Consider the following 18,076-nt stretch of genomic DNA (forward strand, 5'->3'; position numbering starts at 1 on the left):
GAGAACTGCCCTCTCCGCCTGTCGCGAGAACCGCCCTCTCCGACCAGCCTCCCAGCGACGCCCCTGCAGCCATGTTCCTTGTGGGCAGGCGCCAGAAGCTGACAAGTGGAGAACCTGGCACCGGGTAAGATGTGACTGGGTGCTTGGAAGGGGGTTCAGGGCAGTTCGCCCAAGGGAGGCAGACAAGAGAGGACTGCTCCCAAGATCCCGGTCCTCCTGTCCCCCCTTTTCCCTTGTGATGAGGATCACCCCATGGTCCCTGTCTCCCAATCCCGAGCTCCGCCCCTCCGGAGAGGTCCGCACACATTCCCGGACCCCAGGTCCACGGCGACCCCGGGCCTCCTTTTAACTCCCTCGTGATGTGTGCATTTTAGTTATCAAGACAATTCCGTTCGCGTCCAGATCCGTTCGAACTCTTAATTCCAAAAAGCTGCGGTTCTCGGAGTCTCAGACTTCGTCATCCTGGTCTGCATGAGTTTCTGAGATTCTGAGTTTCGGTCCCCAGCTCCTGCGTTTGGGGAGAGACCAGTCTCCCGATCCACCGGGGCCCCTGCCAGGTGGTCTGCGGCCCAGCGTCCATGACCAAGCCCTACGAGTGATCGGCCTGCCTTCGGGTTTACCCGCGGAAGGAACGTCGGTACCTGTCCACCCACAAAGCCAGGTCGGGCACTCCCCACTGCAGCCATTGAGGATGGGTGTGGTTCTCCCGATCTCGACCGGACGTCGGGGGAGGGGATGGACATCCGGGAGCAGGTTGGGAAGAGCGGATCTGGGAGGGATGGTCGTTGGGGAGGAGGTGGTGAAAGAGGTTTGTCATTGGGGAGCATAAAGGGTAAGAGCTGGTCATCAGGGAAGGATGGGGGAGGGCTGTTTTTGGACTATTCCTCATCCCTGCAGGAAGATGGGGTGACAAGAGGGGCCTGAGCCAGCTCTGCAGTCTTGGCCGGCTCCCCAGACAGCCCACACCCCTGTGGGCAGAGATCAGTGATCTCTCCCCCCCCCACCCCCCCCCCCCACCCCCGGGCTGGGTGTGTGTCTAGCAGCTAGAGTCTAGCTAGCTCCTTAAATTGTAGGAGGCCCTGAATAAGTGTGGCGCTATGTGGCCAACATTTATTGAGCACTTGTTATGTGGCAGGTACTGTGCTATGGGCTTTACATACATGAAATCACTGGATCCTCATAGAACCGGGTGTTGGTAACATTATCACACTTTACAAATGAGGAAACTGAGGCTCAGAGAGGTGAACCAAGGTGACATGGTTGGTGGGTGTTAGATCAGAGATTCCGACCCAGTTTTATTTCATCCCGAAGCCCATGCTGTTAACCTAAGCTTCCCTGGGTGATTGCTTCCTGACCCATCCACGTCCGCCGTCAAGCACCGATATTTGCAGATCCTGGTCAGGCAGTGAGCTCCTGGCTTCTGAGTTCAGGACAGTGTACTTGGTGTGTGCTGAGTTATTCCAGCACCAAAGAGTTGGGCAAATCTGCAGGATCAGGACTCAAAAGAGCAGAATTCCAGACTGGTTTTGCTACAATCCAGGCTAGATAACCAGGTCACTGAACTCAGTAATCATCAGTTTCATCACTATAAACAGGGCTGTGGTGAGAATTAAATGGAATAACAACCGAGAGTGGCAAGGTGCCTGAGAATTGCTTTTGAATTTCTATTTTAAAAATCTCTCTGGTGATGGTGTAGTTGAGCTCCCCAAGGTCGTGGCTGGCTGATGTCATGCCATGCTTGATGTGCTGATGCCTCTCTAACAGTGTTTCCGTGGCTAGAAGGGATTCCTCAGGCCAATCTATCAGAGTCCTCGGGGAGCATCCTTAGAAAGGACCCGTGGAACCTTCTCTAGGTCACACCCTTGTGGAAAGGTGGGAATCTAGAATGGGGCAAAAGTATGCCAGTGGCAAACGTGGGCCCAAACCCTGGTCACCTGGCTTGCCATGATGCTCTTTCCACCACATGCTGCTGCTTATTGTCTAGGCAACAGAGGGTATTGGGCGCCTGCCATTCCTGGCTCAGGACACAGAGTGATGGTGGAGAGGGATATAGCACCTGCCCTCAGGTATTGAGAGGCGGCGACAGATTCCCCAGGTCCTAGCTTTTCTCTTATGCCCTAGTGCCCTGAAGCTTGCTCCGGGGGAAAGGAAGGATGCCGCTCTTCTTCCGGAAGCGGAAACCCAGTGAGGAGGCTCGGAAACGCCTGGAGTACCAGATGTGTCTGGTGAGGGAAAATGGGTTTCCTCTGAGTTCCTCCCCATCTCCGCCTCTGCCCCATGAAGCAGGGCTCTGCACTGCCCCCCAAACAAGCCGTGCTCCCTCCTCTCAGCCTCCCCCAGGCCCAGAGGAAACCTCTGACTTAGAGCAGAAGGGTGAGGCTGCCTGTCAGGTGCTCAGGAGTGCCCTGTGCTTCCCGCCACAGGCTGGTTACACCTGTCAGTACTTGCTCATTTGCTCTTCCCTGCTGGCCCTTAAGCCCCTTTAAAGCAGGGAGCATTGGTCCACCTACAGAATGGACTGGACTAGTTGAACCACATGCTGTCCATGGTCCCTTGCAGGTCCTTAATCCTGTGTTTCTTTGCCTGGTGTGTCCGCTCTGCAAGGATGTTTTGTTTGAAACATAAAAATTGTTTTTATCCTTAGGCAAAAGAAGCTGGGGCAGATGACATTCTCGACATCTCTAAATGTGAGCTCTCAGAGGTAAATTGGGGTGGTGCTCTGGCTGTGAATTCGATCTGTCTTTTTTTCCTTGAATCACCTGTCGCTGGGAAAGACAGATGTGGACTGGGGCTTTCTCTTTTTTTTAATTTTTTTTTTCTTTATTGATTAAGGTATTACATATGTGTCCTTCTCCCCCCATTGCCCCCCCACCCCACCCCCCACTCATGCCCTCACCTCCCTGGTGTCTGTGTCCATTGGTTAGGCTTATATGCATGCATCCAAATCCTTTGGTTGATCGCTCCCTGGACCGGGCTTTCAGAAGTCCGGAAGCCCTAGTGCAGAGATATTTCCTTAGATGTCGTTCCTGTCCAAAAGAACTGAGGTGATCTTTGGCCTGAGCATCGTCTTCAAGAGTCAGAGTCTATTTAGAAAATGTACCACAGATTCCTAGGAGAACCTGGGTTTCTCCAGCCTCTGCAAAGCACAGAGACCTTTCTTTGGCCCCTGATAGAGTTGTGGATGGGGATGGGGTAGGTGGGCCAGGCAGGGCAGTCTCCTGCCAGCTGATCTGGAGGGCTGACCATACCCCAAGCCACATTCCTCACCAGCCTTTCCTTGGGCTTAGCCATTCACATCAGCATTGTGCATTGTGTGCCTCCGGCCCCATCTCTCCCTCGCACTCAGAAAACAAATTAAACACGGAGGGAGAGGAGATACTAACTCGTCTTTGTTTTATCTTAGATTCCATTTGGGGCTTTTGCAACGTGCAAAGTTCTACAGAAGAAGGTGAGACAACCCCTTTTAGAGCTTTATTGCATGTGTATTGCAATCTGGTAGGACTTTTAGGACCTCTCTTCCTGGCATCTCTCTTCTCTCAGATTCTTCCCTTTCCGCCTGCAGCAGGCCTGTTCACAGTTGGGAGAGTCAGCTTTGGCATTGGACAGCCCCAGGTCACGCCCTGGTTTTGCCCCTCGGGACTTGGGCAACTTCCTTAAACTCTTCCATCTCGGTTTCCTCACCTCTGAAGTGAACACATTCATAGCTTTACTCTCACAGAGCTTAGTGAGAATTGAATGAGTGACTGGTAGAGACAGAGATCCAAATGCACAGAGTGTGATGCCTGCCACGGGAAAACCCTGCTCGGATTTTCCCATTGTTAAAAACCCATTGTTTAAAAACCCCATGTTTAAAAACCCATTGTTTTTTTTTTTTAAATATATTTTATTGATTTTTTTACAGAGAAGAAGGGAGAGGGACAGAGAGTTAGAAACATCGATGAGAGAGAAACATCGATCAGCTGTCTCTTGCACAACCCCCACTGGGGATGTGCCCGCAACCAAGGTACATGCCCTTGACCGGAATCGAACCTGGGACCCTTCAGTCCACAGGCCGACGCTCTATCCACTGAGCCAAACCGGTCAGGGCAAACCCATTGTTATTAATAATGAAAACTACACTTGCTTCGTTCTGGTCACTGGGGAGATTAAAAGTGTAATGACTGATTGTTCAGAAAGTCTTTGCAGCTTTGAATGCAGCTAGATCAGCGTAATCTAAGTAAATTATCTAGCTGAAGGTAGGTGAGAAGTGTTCCATACCAACAGAATAGAGCTCCTTGACACTGGAAGCATCCACGCAGGAGTCCATGCCTAACTAAAGTGACAGCCCGGGCCGAGCATCCATTAGCTTGTTAGTCATCATGGCAGCCCACGGAGATTAGGACAACAGCGCGGGGCTCCCTTCCCAGAATGGAAGGTAGACTTAGTCTTCTAAGGTCCCTTTTACCCTTGAAATGCCAGGTCTTGAGGTCATCTGATTCCACTTTGGAGATCCCATCCCATCCCCACCCTGCCCCGCCCAGCCCACCTGCCCTCAGCCTTCCCCACCTGATGTGCTTCAATCTAAGGAGCCATGCCGAAATCTTCCCACAGGTGTTGATTGTCCACACGAATCACCTCACTTCCTTGCTTCCGAAATCCTGCAGCCTCCTAAGTCTTATAACCATCAAGGTAACGGGGCCCTTCTCCCAGGCATCGGGATAGAACCACTATCAAAGTTTTATTGCATGTTTAGTAGCCCGGAGTTCCAGGTGGCAGCCACGCGTCCCGTGTTCGAGTTTATGCCAGCCAGGCCCAACGTAGTATTCGCTCTGGCGTTCGATCAGCATGGTTTACTGGGCACCTTCCACGTGCTGGGTGTGGGGTGGGGTTACCAAGAGAACCAGCCACAGGCCCTGCCCTCGGGGAACTTGCCTGCTGGCAGAAAGACAAATCACAGACTCATAGCAAGCGAACGAGCAGAGAGCAGGGAGACTGCTGGTGCCAGGCCATTGGAACAGGACGATGCCAGGCCTCATGTGGTCAGTGTGGGAAAGCCTGGTGACCTGGGTGACCCCTCCTGACTGTCGGCACAGGAGTGGGATGTGGTGCTCACACAGTCCGTGAGGTGGGGCTGCAGGATTGAGCCCAGGACCCCTCCTGACTGTCGGCACAGGAGTGGGATGTGGTACTCACACAGTCCGTGAGGTGGGGCTGCAGGATTGAGCCCAGGACCACAAGCTGTGACTGTGGGTGTACACCCCAGAAGACCAGCAGCACAGGCACCCAGGTGTCTTTATGGTTAACTCTGGTGTGCAGTCCGGGGTAGTTTTTGCTTCTCTTCATTGTCCAACGTGGTTATAGTCAGAAAGGGATAACATTAAATTTTTATGTTTACGTGTATTTATATTTCACATATATGTATAGTATATATACATATGCATGCATACTGGTATATATATCTTTTATACTCATTTTCATTGTTAAAAAAATTAACAAATGCAGGTAGGCAGAAAATGAGGAAAAACATATTATTTCATACTCCAGAGAACCAACGCTCAATATTTTATTGCATGTTTAGTAGTCGTTTTCTTTGCAAATATATATTTATACTATGAAGATTTTTCTCTTTAACGTATAAATGTCTTTGCATACTTTTTTCACTCAATAGTAAAAATAAATATTTGACGAATGAAAGGATGAAATGGGATAATACTTTGGAAGAGGAAATGAGGTGGGATGATGGCTTAGTTGGAGAGGAAAGGCTGGCGCTGCTCCAACAGCCGCTCGCCTCTCGGACCTGAGATGGGAGGGGTGGTCTCCATTGGTCACTGTTAGGTGCTGAGCTTGTCTTCCTTCCGCAGGTTCTGGATCTTCATGACAATCAGCTGACAGCCCTTCCTGAGGATATAGGGCAGCTGACAGCCCTCCAAGTAAGGCCACAGAAACAGAAAACCCACCTCTGAAGCCGAGGTGATAAACTGCAGCGCCACAGGCGGCACTCGGGCCAGCTCCCCTGCCCCTTGGCTGTTAAGACCCCAGGAGGCCCTCGCTGGTGCAGCCTGGGCTGTGGGCACCCCCCACCATGTTTTGGGGCTTGTTTTTGGGATTTCATCATGAGCTTCCACAACTTTGCAGAAAAAGAGGGCCCAGCGCGTGCACCTTTTAAAATGCTGAGCTCAGCACTGACTCCGGCTCCCTCCCAGTCATTGTCAGTAGCCCTCCACTTGAGTGCTCACTGCGTCCAGCACAGCTGAGCATTTCCCTGTGTTGTCTATCAGTCAGCCTCCCAGTGAGGCAGGTGTTGACTGATCCCATTTTACAGAGGAAGAAGCGGCTTCCTTCCCACTTAGATTAAAATGCCTTCTCTGCCCTGAGCCCAGTCAGACCCTATGTGAGGGGTCCGCGTCTGCAGCCTCCTCCCGGCTTCCTCCCCTTCGTTCCCTGCAGTCAGCTCCTGACACCCTCTGGCCTTCTGCGCCCACCTCTCCACAGGGCTTTTCCTTCTGCCTGAGCGGCTCGTGCTCTCAGCCCCAGTGTCCCTGAGGGTCCTCCCCGACCTCCCATCTAAGTAGATCTACTTTAATGGCCTCTCTGCCAACCCCAGGTTATTTCCCCGAGAGCGCCAATTGCAGTATAATTACTGATTATGTGTCTGTTGGCTTGACCGTCTCCCCTACTGAAATGTAATCCTGTGGGGGCCACGCCCTCACCTAGCCACTTGAAAGACTTGAATGAACAACCCTATGATATGGGTGATGCCACCGCATTTTACAGAAGAGAGAACTGTCCAGAGAAATGACTATCACGTGCCCAAAGTCACACAGCGAACACGTGGCAGAACAGAAGTAATTGCCACGATTAGAGCCACAGGGAATGCCTTGGTGTAGGGCAGGGGTGGGCAAACTTTTTGACTCGAGGGCCACAATGGGTTCTTAAACTGGACCGGAGGGCCGGAACAAAAGCATGGATGGAGTGTTTGTGTGAACTAATATAAATTCAAAGTAAAGGAGTGGAGGGGAGAGCAAGAGAACCGGATAGAACAGCCGGATCCGGCCCGCGGGCCGTAGTTTGCCCAAGGCTGGTGTAGGGTCTCTGCGGACATTTTTAGTTTGCTTTTCTAGAATTGCTGCATTCACTCTTGTAACTTTTGGACACTTGACACTAACTCATAACCATCCTTTGGTTCATCAAATACTCATCTGCCACATTGCTTTCAATAGAGGCTTAGCTTTCCATGGTGTCTATGTTTAATGGCTACTTTGTGTCTTCCTGTTGGCCTTGCTCACCTCAGTAATGCAACCTGGAGGAAGCACGGCCTTGGGTTCCGACCTGGCCAGCAGCTGCAGCCTTGGAGGCTGGGCAGACGCTACTGCTTTATGCAGCTCAGCTTCCTTTCCTGACCCTGGGATAACGAGAGCCTTATCACCAGCTGCCTCATTCGGATCCCTGAGCCCCTCAGTCCTCTCCTCCCTCCCTTCCTGATGGTGGGACTGTGGCTGTGCATTTTGTGGTCTGTGTAAATGATGGAACCTCAGCCAGAACTGGGTTCAGGGTCTGGCTTTGCTCTCTTGGGCACATGGATTCGCTGGTCTGAGCCTCAGTTTTCTCGTCTCTCAATTGGGATCATAATCACAAGGCTGTCGGGAGAAGGTAAAGGGTGTGTGTGTGTGGTGCCCCGATGATTCCTGGCCCAAAGCAGGGGTGTTACTATTGTCCGTATGTGAGATCTCATCATTTTTTCACAATTATTTTTTTTAATTTTTATTTATTGGTTTTTAGAGAGAGAGAAACATCTATTTGTTGGTCCTCTTATCCATACATTCACTGGTTGATCCTTGTATGTGCCCTAACCGGCAATCGAACCCACAATCTCGGTGCAATCTGGATGATGCTCCAACCAACTGAACTAACCGGCCACGGTGGATCTCATCATTTTTTCCTTTCTTAGGTATTGAACCTGGAAAGGAATCAACTGACGTATCTCCCACGTTCCATTGGGAACCTGACCCAGCTTCAGACCCTCAATGTGAAAGGTAGGAGCCAAGAAGCCCTGTCCATGTGACCCTCAGTCCGCTCTGTCCCAGCCAGCATCCTCCTGGAGCCACTGAGCATGAGGGCAGCCAGTCCGAGGTGTCACTGGACACTGGGCGGACCTCCTGCTAGGTCGGTCTGTCTCCGTGGTAACCATAGATGGGACCTTATGGGAGGAGGACAGACAGCCTTGACAGACAGGCCTCTGAGACACTATCACTTGTATTGATAACAACGAATACGGTGGTGAGAGCAGTGGACTGACCGTGAGAGTGAGTCAGGAGCCCCGGGAACGGTGCTGAGTAGCGCTTCACACTCAGTGAGCAGCGCTTCCACGTGCGGAGGTGCAGGGAGCCTCAGGACCAGCCCGCGAGGTCTGGAGAGGGAGGAGGTGTTATCCCCAAGTTACAGATGAAGCAAGTGAGGCTCAGAGAGCAGGGGCTTGCTCAAGACCACCAGTGTGTTAATGACAGAACCAAGATTCTGATGCGTCAGTGGAGTGAGTGCCGGCCCCAGTCCTTTCCTTTCTCCTGCTGTAAGCGCCCTCTGCACGGAATGCCTCCGTCTACCTGAATGTGGCATGAATAACGATAAAAATAATGGCGCCCCATTTACTGACCCCTCACTATGTGATAGGCACTGTGCTGAGGACCTCACAGGCATAATCTCATGGAACCCCTCAATATTCCTATGAGGCCAAATGGTATGATAATCCCATTTTACAGATGAGATGTGCCCCAGGAAGGTAGAGCTGGTTTTCCAGAGTCACCCAGCTAGTAAGTTGTGCAGTGGGAACTTGAGCCCAGGTCGCTGAAACCCCACTGTCATGTTCTTCCTCACAGAGTCTCAGTCAGAGTCAGAGTGAGGCAACCCCTCCCCCCGCCCCCGCCCCGAGTCCTGGTGGGTGTCAGCCAGGAAGCTGGTGAAGGGGTTTTGGGGTGTTGAGCTGTGCCATTGGGATCTCTCCAGACAACAAGCTGAAGGAGCTTCCAGACACCTTGGGGGAACTTCGAAGCCTACGCACTCTTGACATTCGTGACAATGAGATGCAGAGGCTGCCGCAGATGCTGGCACACGTGCGGACCCTGGAGGTCAGTGGAGCCATTCCTCCCTGGGGTTCTCCCTGGCCTGCCTCCCTCCTGCCGCCCACGGTGCCGAGGACCTGTCCTGGTCACAGGGTGCTGGGGTCACGGAGATCTCAACACGTGGTCCTTGGGAGTGACCAGTGTGTGAACAGTTGTAACTACGTGGCTTTGCTGTCATGATGGCGGCATAGGAACCTCTTTCTGAAGTGAAGAGATAACATCAAATCCTGATGGGGTTAACACTATGAAAGCGGTGATATTCGAGCCAGACCGTGAAAGAGAAAAGCTCTGAGCATGTAGACAAGGGTAGCGGGAGCATCCCAGGTACTTACTAAGGCTCAGCACTTGACCTGCATTCGCTCTCTGAATCCTCACAGAAACCCTGTGTGTCCCTTTGCAGAGGAAGAGACTGAGGCCTGGACCATTTAAGGAGCTTGCCCAAGGGCCACACACCTAGTAACAAATAGCAAAGATGGCATCAAACCCAGGCAGCCTGAAGTCAGGGCCTGGTCTCCACCCCTGGTGCAGGCACTTCTCCATTCACAGTGACACTCACCTGACAGGCACCCCAGGCTCCTCTGATCGTCCGTCAGTGAACTGGCTCGCAAGCTAGATTGCTGACCAGTGGCATCTGGGTCAGGAGCATGGAGACAGCAAAGGGAGGTGACTGACCCCAGGGGCTGGTCCCCGCTGCCATGGTGGACAGCCTAAGGAAGGACAGGATGGGAAGCCCGCTCGCCCTGCGCAGGCTGGAGAATGGCCAGCACGTGGGCATTTATTCTCTGTGCTTCCAGCGATGATGGAAATGTTCAGTGACGTGTGGCTAGTTAACAGCCGTGGGCAAACTATGGCCCGCGGGCCAGATCCGGCTGTTCTATCGGTTCTCTTGCTCTCCCCTCCACTCCTTTACTTTGAATTTATATTAGTTCACACAAACACTCCATCCATGCTTTTGTTCCGGCCCTCCGGTCCAGTTTAAGAACCCATTGTGGCCCTCGAGTCAAAAAGTTTGCCCACCCCTGTATGACCAAGGAACCGCATGCTTCATTTTATTGAATTTTATTCATCTATATTTAAATGGCTACCTGTGCTTAGTTGCTACCTTATCGGACAGCACAGCTCAGAGCAGTGTTCCTGATTCTAAAGCCATTCTAAGACAGGAAGAGCTGTGTGGTTTGTTTTATAGCTATTCTTGAAACAAAAACCTTTGGGCTTCTTGGTGGCACCTTGGACAAACCTGTTTTCAGGATGAAACAACAACAGCAACCATTCTTAGTTGAGGCCAAAGTCTTTTTCACGTGTAATCTCCTATTACCCATCTAACAGTCTGCCAGGGGGGTGATATTGTGCCTCTTAAGTCTGAGGGAGCTTCGGCTCCAGGGAGGTCATGTGGCCCGTTCCAGGACACACAGCTGGCCCCCGGCGAGCTGGAGTCTAAAACCAGGGCTGTGTGACTCAGTGCTGTCCAATCGCTGCTCCTCCTGCCGATGACGGAAATGTTCCATAGTCTGTGCTGTCCAATACAGTAGCTGCTGGCCACCTGTGGCTATAGAGCACTGAACATGTGGCTGTGCAACTGAGGAACTGAGCTTGAAATTGTCTTTAATTTTAATCAGTTAGCCCTGGCCAAGTAGTTCATTTGGTTAGAGCATTGTCCCAATACACCAAGGTTGTGGGTTTGATCCCCAGTCAGGGCATAATTTAAAAAAATGTTTTTCCAAAATAAATATTTTTAGTTGATTTCAGAGAGGAAAGGAGAGGGCGAGAGATAGAAAGATCAATGATGCCGGAACCGGTTTGGCTCAGTGGATAGAGCATCGGCCTGCGGACTGAAGGGTCCCGGGTTCGATTCCGGTCAAGGGCATGTGCCTTGGTTGTGGGCACATCCCCAGTGGGGGGTGTGCAGGAGGCAGCTGATCGATGTTTCTCTCTCATCGATGTTTCTAGCTCTCTGTCCCTCTCCCTTCCTCTCTGTGAAATATCAATAAAATATATTAAAAAAAAAAAAAAAGAAAGAAAGATCAATGATGAGAAAAACAACTGCACCCAGTGGTTTTTCATTGATCGGCTGCCTCCTGCATGCCCCCTAGTGGGGATCAAGCCTGCAACCTGAGCATGTGCCCTGACCAGGAATTGAACCATGACCTCCTGGTTCATAGACCCACGGAGTCACACCGGCCAGCTAAAAAAATTTACCCATTAAAATTTAAACATAAATGGCTGCACATGGCTTGTGGCCACACATGGCTCATGGCCACTTGGAGGCTGATATATACTGCTCCACATTTTTTTCTTTAAATATACTAATCTAAGACTATAGGAGTATTTTTTTTTTTTTCAAAAATAGAATCTTATTCTCTATGCTGTCCTATAATTTTCTTTGTTTTGCTCATTCATGTATTTATCCAAAAACATGAATTGAGTGTGTACTGCATGCTAGTCACTGTTCTAGGAGCTGGGACTACAGATGGAACGAGGCAGGTGAGCTCTCCCTGCTAGGCAGAGGAGATAGTGAGCACGTATTCATAACTGCACCCAGTGGTTTTTCATTGTGTTGAGCAGTAACGTGAACGACATATAAAAAGGGTTCCCTTGTGTCTGCAGACTCTAAGCCTGGATGCCTCGTCCATGGTCTTCCCGCCGCCGGAGGTGTGTGGCGCAGGCACAGAGGCCATCCAGCAGTTCCTCTGCAAAGGTAAGGCCAGGCAGCCTCCTCCTCCACTCAGTGAGCACCCGTGCCCCTGGCAGCTGCCCTGTGCCAGCCCAGGTTGGGGAGGCGGCAGAAACCAAGGAGGTCAGTCTGGCAGGAGAGACAGGCCAAACATCACACAAGGAAGTATCTATATACATAAAAGCCTAAGTGACCGGCCATCTGGTGGACTGGTAGCTATGACGTGCACTGACCACCAGGGGGCAGACGCTCAATGCAGGAGCAGAAACCACAGGCATGGAAACATGGAACAGACTGATGAATCTCAGAAGGAGGAAGGGAGGGGAGAGGGTGGGGAGAGATTAACCAAAGATCTTATATGCATACTAGAGGCCCGGTGCATGGATTTGTGCACCAGTGGGGTCCCTCGGCCTGGCCTGTGCCCTCTCGCAATCCAGGACCCCTCAGGGGATGTCAGAGACCCAGTTTCAGCCCAGTCCTCACAGGCCAGATGAACACTATGGGGTTAACACTATGAAAGAGATGATATTCGAGCCAGATCTGGCCTGTGCACCGGGCCACGAATCTGTGCACCGGGCCTCTAGTAATTACATATTGTGGTTATGAGAGTACAATGGGCAGGTGTCCGGTTTAGGGGCCTCAGTGAAACCTGAGGGATGATTAGGACTTAGACCAGAGTGAAGGGTGTTCCTGGCAGACAGAGGTGCATGTTGAAGGGCCATGGAGGGAAGGCTGGGATCGAGCCCACCACCCGGGCATACGCCCTGATCGGAAATGGAACCATGACCTCCTGGTTCATAGGTTGATACTCAACCACTGAGCCACTCCGGCCAGCCTCTGCCTCATTTTAAATTGTAGAGCATTTCACCTGGTGGAGCCCTTGTTGTGACCTTGCAAGTTATTTGCAGTATTCCGCTCCCGGGAACACTAACCCCCACCTCTCTGGCACTGCATGAGGTTCCTCTAGGGCAGGCACCAGTGGGGTTGGCACAGGGTGGGGACAGGAGCTCCACGTTGCCCTCTGAACAGGTTACCCGAGGTTACATTCCTGTGAGGAGTATCTGCACCACCCAGTTTGAGTATTTCTTGTGAACTGCCTACTTATATCCCTGGGGGGAGGGTAACTTTGACGACATTGAAATCTAAAACTACTTTATCTCAAAAGGATAGGATACCATCATCAAAGCTAAAAAGAAAAGTTGCCACCTGGAAGAAAATAGTGGCAGCATATAGGCCCAAGGTTATTAGCTACCTATAATAACAAAAGCGTAATATGCTAATTAGACCGGACATCCTTCGGGACAACCTTCAGGACGAAGCCGGGGCTGTGAGGGAAGCCTGGGTCCTGGGTGCCTGCCAGCGGTCCCCGGTGCCCGAGGGAAGCAGCCGGGGGAAGGAAGGCCTACTCTTGCACGAATTTCGTGCATCGGGCCTCTAGTAATATTTAAGAGCAACTACAAATCAGCAAAAATAGGGCAAACAACCAAATAACGGATAAATTATGCAGTAGAAAACTGCAGGGCCAGAGGAGGCAAGCGTCTTGCCCAAGGTCTCATACACAGGAAATCATGGGTGCAGCTGGGTTTTGAACTCAGCCTTCAACTCCTAATCTCAGGCTTCCTTTTCATCTTATTTCTCCTTGGATGTAAAGAGGCAGGTGGTGGTCCTGTTAATGTACCAGCTGAAGGTTACTGAGCACTGGCCACATTCTGGGCCAGGCGTTAGGACTGGTGAGCAACGTGAGGGCCCAATCAAGGGCAGAGGAGCAGTAGCCTGACGTGGGGATGGGACAGGATGCAGAGGAGGAAGGAAGAAGGCAAGGGCATCAGGCACTGGCCGCTCCAGGTAGCTGGGCTGCCTCCCCGCTCCTGGTCAGCTGTGTCATCTCTTGCAGAGTCAGGGCTGGAATACTACCCCCCTTCTCAGTACCTGCTGCCAGTCCTGGAGCAAGATGGAGCCCAGAACTCCCAGGACAGCCCTGACGGACCCGTGGACAGACTCTCCAGGGAGGAGGTAGAGTGGCAGGTAAGGTGCGCCTGCCCGCTGGCACCTGGAAAGAGGGCCCTGGTTATTGGGGGGATGCTCAGAGTGCAGCCCATAGACTCCTCCATCAAACTAAAATTCGCCTCCATCAGACCGACGTGCTTGGTTAGATTGCTTTCACGAGGCCAACCACAGCCCCTGTCCTCACCAGCTCACCAAGCGTCAGCCGCACCGTGCCCCGCTCTGCCGCTCCCTCTGTCTGGAACTCTCCCCACTCACCCTCCACTGCTCACTCAATCTGATCCTTCAGTTCTCTGTTGAGACATCACAGCCTCTGAGAAGCCCTCCCCACAAGCAGGCCAGCCCCGTCAGTGTTCTCAGAGGGCCCGCCCGTCTGTTTCCTTGGCAGCACTTACCGCAGCTCTCAGTTAAATGAAGAACTGCCTGGGGAGAGTTTGTTTCATGTCTGTCTGTCCTGCTGATGGAGCTTCGTGAGAGTGGCGACCAAGTCTGTAGTGTTTATTGTCTCTCAGCAAATCCTTCTTGCCTCAGTGCCACTCACCGTACAGGACACCTTCACGCTCTCAGTTTTGTGAAGGAGTCAGACGGGCACACGTGTCAGCCCCAGCAGCAGGGGCCTCTCCCAGGTCCCTGTCACAGGCCCACATACAGATACAGACGCCCCTCGGAGAGACTGGGGGTTCGGTTCCAGAAACTGAAATAAAACGAAGATCGCAGCCGAGATATCGCTGCCCCACAGTTCACTGAAGAAATCCTCTGTTAATGGACGTTGGAATTGTTCCCAGGGCAGTCACTCTTTGAACACTCCAGCAGGAGTGTATGCAGCACCTTGTGTGTTTGGGGGTGCGGTGGGCGAGAGCTGGGTGCTGCCACGGTGTGTGCGGACATCCAAGGGCTCAGGTATCCCAGGCTTGGTCTTCTTTTCTGAGCATCAGGCCTTCTCAGAGTTGCATCCCACAACTGTCTTGAAGACCTTCCTACGGTGTGCTACGCCCCTGGTTCTCAACCTTAGTGTCCCCTAGAACCACCCACCCCTCATCCTCACCCACCCCACCCTCTGATGCATCCTCTGGGGTGGGCCAGGGAGTCTGAATGGTGTCAAACTGCCCACCTGCTCTGACCACTGTATTTTTCCCCCCAGAATAGGTTCTCAGACTATGAGAAGAGGAAGGTAAGAAAGTGCCTTTTGCCCTCTGTCACTTTGCTTCTCATTAAAGATCTCAATAATTATGAAAGATTTGAGGAAACAAGTCCTTCCTGCCTCTAAATTAGAGGGTAAGGCAGTGCTTTCCTCACAGCTTTGGTAGGTGGTAGAGTATCCCCACTTGACAGATGAGAAGACTGAGGCTCAGAATTGGAGCTCAAGCTCCAAACCACTGGCCCCTGCCAGCAAACAGCCTGTTCTAGTCCAGGGGGGCCCTGAGGGGTTACTCAGCATTACTACCCGCAGCCTAAACTATTCGGAGTTTCGGGGTGGGTTCCCATGTCCTAAATGCCCGCAGAGCCTGGGCCAGCAGTCACCAGCATCTCCATTCTCGCAGGAACAGAAGATGCTGGAGAAACTGGAGTTTGAGCGGCGCCTGGAGCTCGGGCAGCGCGAACACGCCCAGCTCCTTCAGCAGAGCCACAGTCAGAAGGACGAGATCCTCCAGTCCGTCAGGGAGGTTCGTGAGCGGCCACGTGGGCTGGGTTCTGTCTTTGCCCACTCCCATACTCCAGGGTCTGGGGGGCCTTTACAGCACCTGGTCCAGCCTCCTTGTGTGCAAGGCCTAGCAAGGGGAGGACCCTGGTCCAAGGTCGCGCAGAAAGGGCTGGCAGGATGGGGACATTCCCCTAACCCCACTCGGGGCCCCTCACTGCACTAAGGCATCTGAAGGGGTCCCAGCTGCTCAGGACCTCGGCCTGCCCTGCCGCAGGAGCAGTCCCGGCTGGACCAGGGCCTCAGTGAGCACCGGCGCTACCTCGATGCAGAGCGTCAGCGGCTGCAGGAGCAGCTGAAGCAGACGGAGCAGAACATCTCCAACCGGATCCAGAAGCTTCTGCAGGACAATCAGAGGTCGGGCTCCCACCCTCCCAGACCCCCAGACCTCTCACATGAAACCCTTGGAGGAGACAAAGAGGGGTCCACTTCTCCCTCACAGGCTCCACCCCTCTCCCAGGTTCCCATCCCTGGCATCCATTCTTGGTGCTGCGTTCTGCACCAACTTAAGAGGCTGATCTGACCCGCGTCTCCCAGTTGCCCATCTGTAAATGAGGCTTTAACAAGATAGTTGAGATCACATCTCCGATATTTCAGGCTCCATGTAACCTCTAGTGCTGAGGTCAACATTCACCCCGTTGGGAGCTCTGCTTTAACCCATCCTGCCCAAGGAGGAGCTGCTGAGCGCCGGTCTTGACCGGACTTGGGAGAAAGAGGGCTGGACAGAGACCTCAGGAAGTCCATTTAGGGACCCTGTGGGAAGAGTCCAGAAAGAGGTTTCCGCCACATCTCCTGCCGCTCCCAGGCTTCCTTTTGCTCTCCACGGGCTCCTCTGCCGTCCTGGGTCAGCCGCTGCACGTGCTCTCCCACCAGGGTGTCCGGGAAAGCTACCACCGCCCAGTGCTGCTTAAGTGCCACGCACTTTTGTACATGTCCTCACTCACTCCTTACAAATACGCCATGAAGGGTTTTGTTTTGTTTTTTAATGTTGTTTCCGAGGCACAGATGGGGAACTGGGGCTTGCAGTGGTTAACTGGCCCGAGACCTCAGCCCTCCCTCAGTGGTGGGGCTAAGAGCCCCCCTGCCCCCCAGTCACTAAGCCTCCTCTGCACCCCTGGTGAGGTGAGGGGGTGGTTATGTGGGAATCAGGCCTGCTGGTGACGGCTTCAGGGACCTTTCGTGGGTTTCTCTACAGGCAAAAGAAAAGTTCTGAGATTTTGAAGTCACTGGAAAATGAAAGGTAAGTTTCTGCTCTGGCGCTTTCTCAACAGGGCCTTCCTTCTGGGGCGGGGGGCGGGGAAGGGGAGGGTGGCTTTGGCTTTGGAGTTAGAATGTCTTATGATTCTCAAAGATTATGCCAGAGAGTTTTCCTAAAGCTATAAGGAGATTCAGCTCATTAGGGAACATTATGAAAAAGAATCACTATCTGCAAGTTTGTTATAACACATTCCTGACAAAAATTTAGATGTGAATAAGAATGTATCCTATATAATGAAAGCCTAATATGCAAATCAACTGAATGGTGGAACGACCGGTTGCTATGACGTGCACGGACCACCAGGGGCAGATGCTCAATGCAGAAGCTGCCTCCAGCCCCCAGGCCCTAGGCCAACTAAGGCAGGTGCCAGCAAGGGCCCCCCCTATTATCCTGCCAGTCGCCCCACAGAAGGAGACGACCGGTGGCGGCGGTGGGTGTCGGGGCTGGCGGCTGGCAAGCGGGCTGGTGCCACCCCCTGATCACCCTGCCGGTCGCCTCTCACAGAGAGAGGCGACTGGTGGTGGTGGCAGGGCAGGGCTGGCTGGTGAGTGGGCGGCGCCATCCCTAAGTCGCCCCGCCAGTCACCTCCAAGGTTAGTGCCAGCAGGGGCCCCCCAATCACCCCACCAGTCATCCCACAGATCGGCTCTGATTGCTGGTGAGGACTAGGGACCCTACCTGTGCATGAATTTCGTGCACCAGGCCTCTAGTATATTATGTTCAACTATATTCCTAGTATAAAAAAATTACCAGAGATCTACATTTCTGAGGGGGAAAAGATTTTGGTTACATGAATTATGTACAAAAGACTAATCTGTAGCTATTTAATATCCTGTAGAAGAATATTCCTTAGTAAAAGAAATACAGTATATTGCTAAGTGGAAAAGTAGGGTCTACAGTCTATAATTTTTAAAATAATTTTTAATTTTTCAATTACAGTTGACATATTTTTAAGAATATATTTTTATTGATTTCAGAGAGGAAGGGAAAGAGAGAGAGAGAAACATCAATGATGAGAGAGAATCATTGATCGGCTGCCTCCTGCACACCCCCTACTAGGGATCGAGCCTGCAACCCAGGTATGTGCCCTGACCAGGAATCGAACCATGACTTCCTGGTTCATAGGTCAGCGCTCAACTATTGAGCCACCCCAGCTTGGCTGACATACATTTTTATATTAGTTTCAGGTGTACACCCCAATGATTAGACATTACGTAACTTACTAAGTGATCATCTGTATAAATCTCACACCCATCTGGCACCATCCGCAGTTATTACAGTGTTATTGACTGTATCGCCTGTGCTATATTTTACATCCCCATGACTATTCGGTAACCAATTTGCACTTCT

The 18,076-nt window shown here is 52.0% G+C and overlaps 1 protein-coding gene across 2 annotated transcripts in view; it reads left to right on the top strand.

The window, feature by feature from the left end:
- The first annotated feature begins 17 nt into the window (after nucleotides 1–17).
- LRSAM1 (leucine rich repeat and sterile alpha motif containing 1) overlaps nucleotides 18–18,076 on the top strand; it is a 36,439-nt gene continuing 18,380 nt past the window's right edge. For both annotated transcript variants that reach the window (XM_080667191.1, XM_080667190.1), the window contains exons 1-15: nucleotides 18–124; nucleotides 506–661; nucleotides 2,122–2,225; nucleotides 2,645–2,701; nucleotides 3,404–3,448; nucleotides 4,591–4,668; nucleotides 5,841–5,909; nucleotides 7,928–8,012; nucleotides 8,980–9,101; nucleotides 11,700–11,790; nucleotides 13,661–13,791; nucleotides 14,912–14,941; nucleotides 15,312–15,434; nucleotides 15,687–15,826; nucleotides 16,665–16,709. In XM_080667191.1, coding sequence (XP_080523317.1) covers nucleotides 2,154–2,225; nucleotides 2,645–2,701; nucleotides 3,404–3,448; nucleotides 4,591–4,668; nucleotides 5,841–5,909; nucleotides 7,928–8,012; nucleotides 8,980–9,101; nucleotides 11,700–11,790; nucleotides 13,661–13,791; nucleotides 14,912–14,941; nucleotides 15,312–15,434; nucleotides 15,687–15,826; nucleotides 16,665–16,709 — 1,088 coding nt within the window. In that variant the 5' untranslated portion in view covers nucleotides 18–124; nucleotides 506–661; nucleotides 2,122–2,153. The remainder of the gene's footprint in view (nucleotides 125–505; nucleotides 662–2,121; nucleotides 2,226–2,644; nucleotides 2,702–3,403; nucleotides 3,449–4,590; nucleotides 4,669–5,840; nucleotides 5,910–7,927; nucleotides 8,013–8,979; nucleotides 9,102–11,699; nucleotides 11,791–13,660; nucleotides 13,792–14,911; nucleotides 14,942–15,311; nucleotides 15,435–15,686; nucleotides 15,827–16,664; nucleotides 16,710–18,076) is intronic.

The sequence above is a fragment of the Plecotus auritus genome (genome assembly GCF_963455305.1).
Source record: "Plecotus auritus genome assembly, chromosome: 5".
In the NCBI taxonomy this organism is placed as follows: domain Eukaryota; kingdom Metazoa; phylum Chordata; class Mammalia; order Chiroptera; family Vespertilionidae; genus Plecotus; species Plecotus auritus.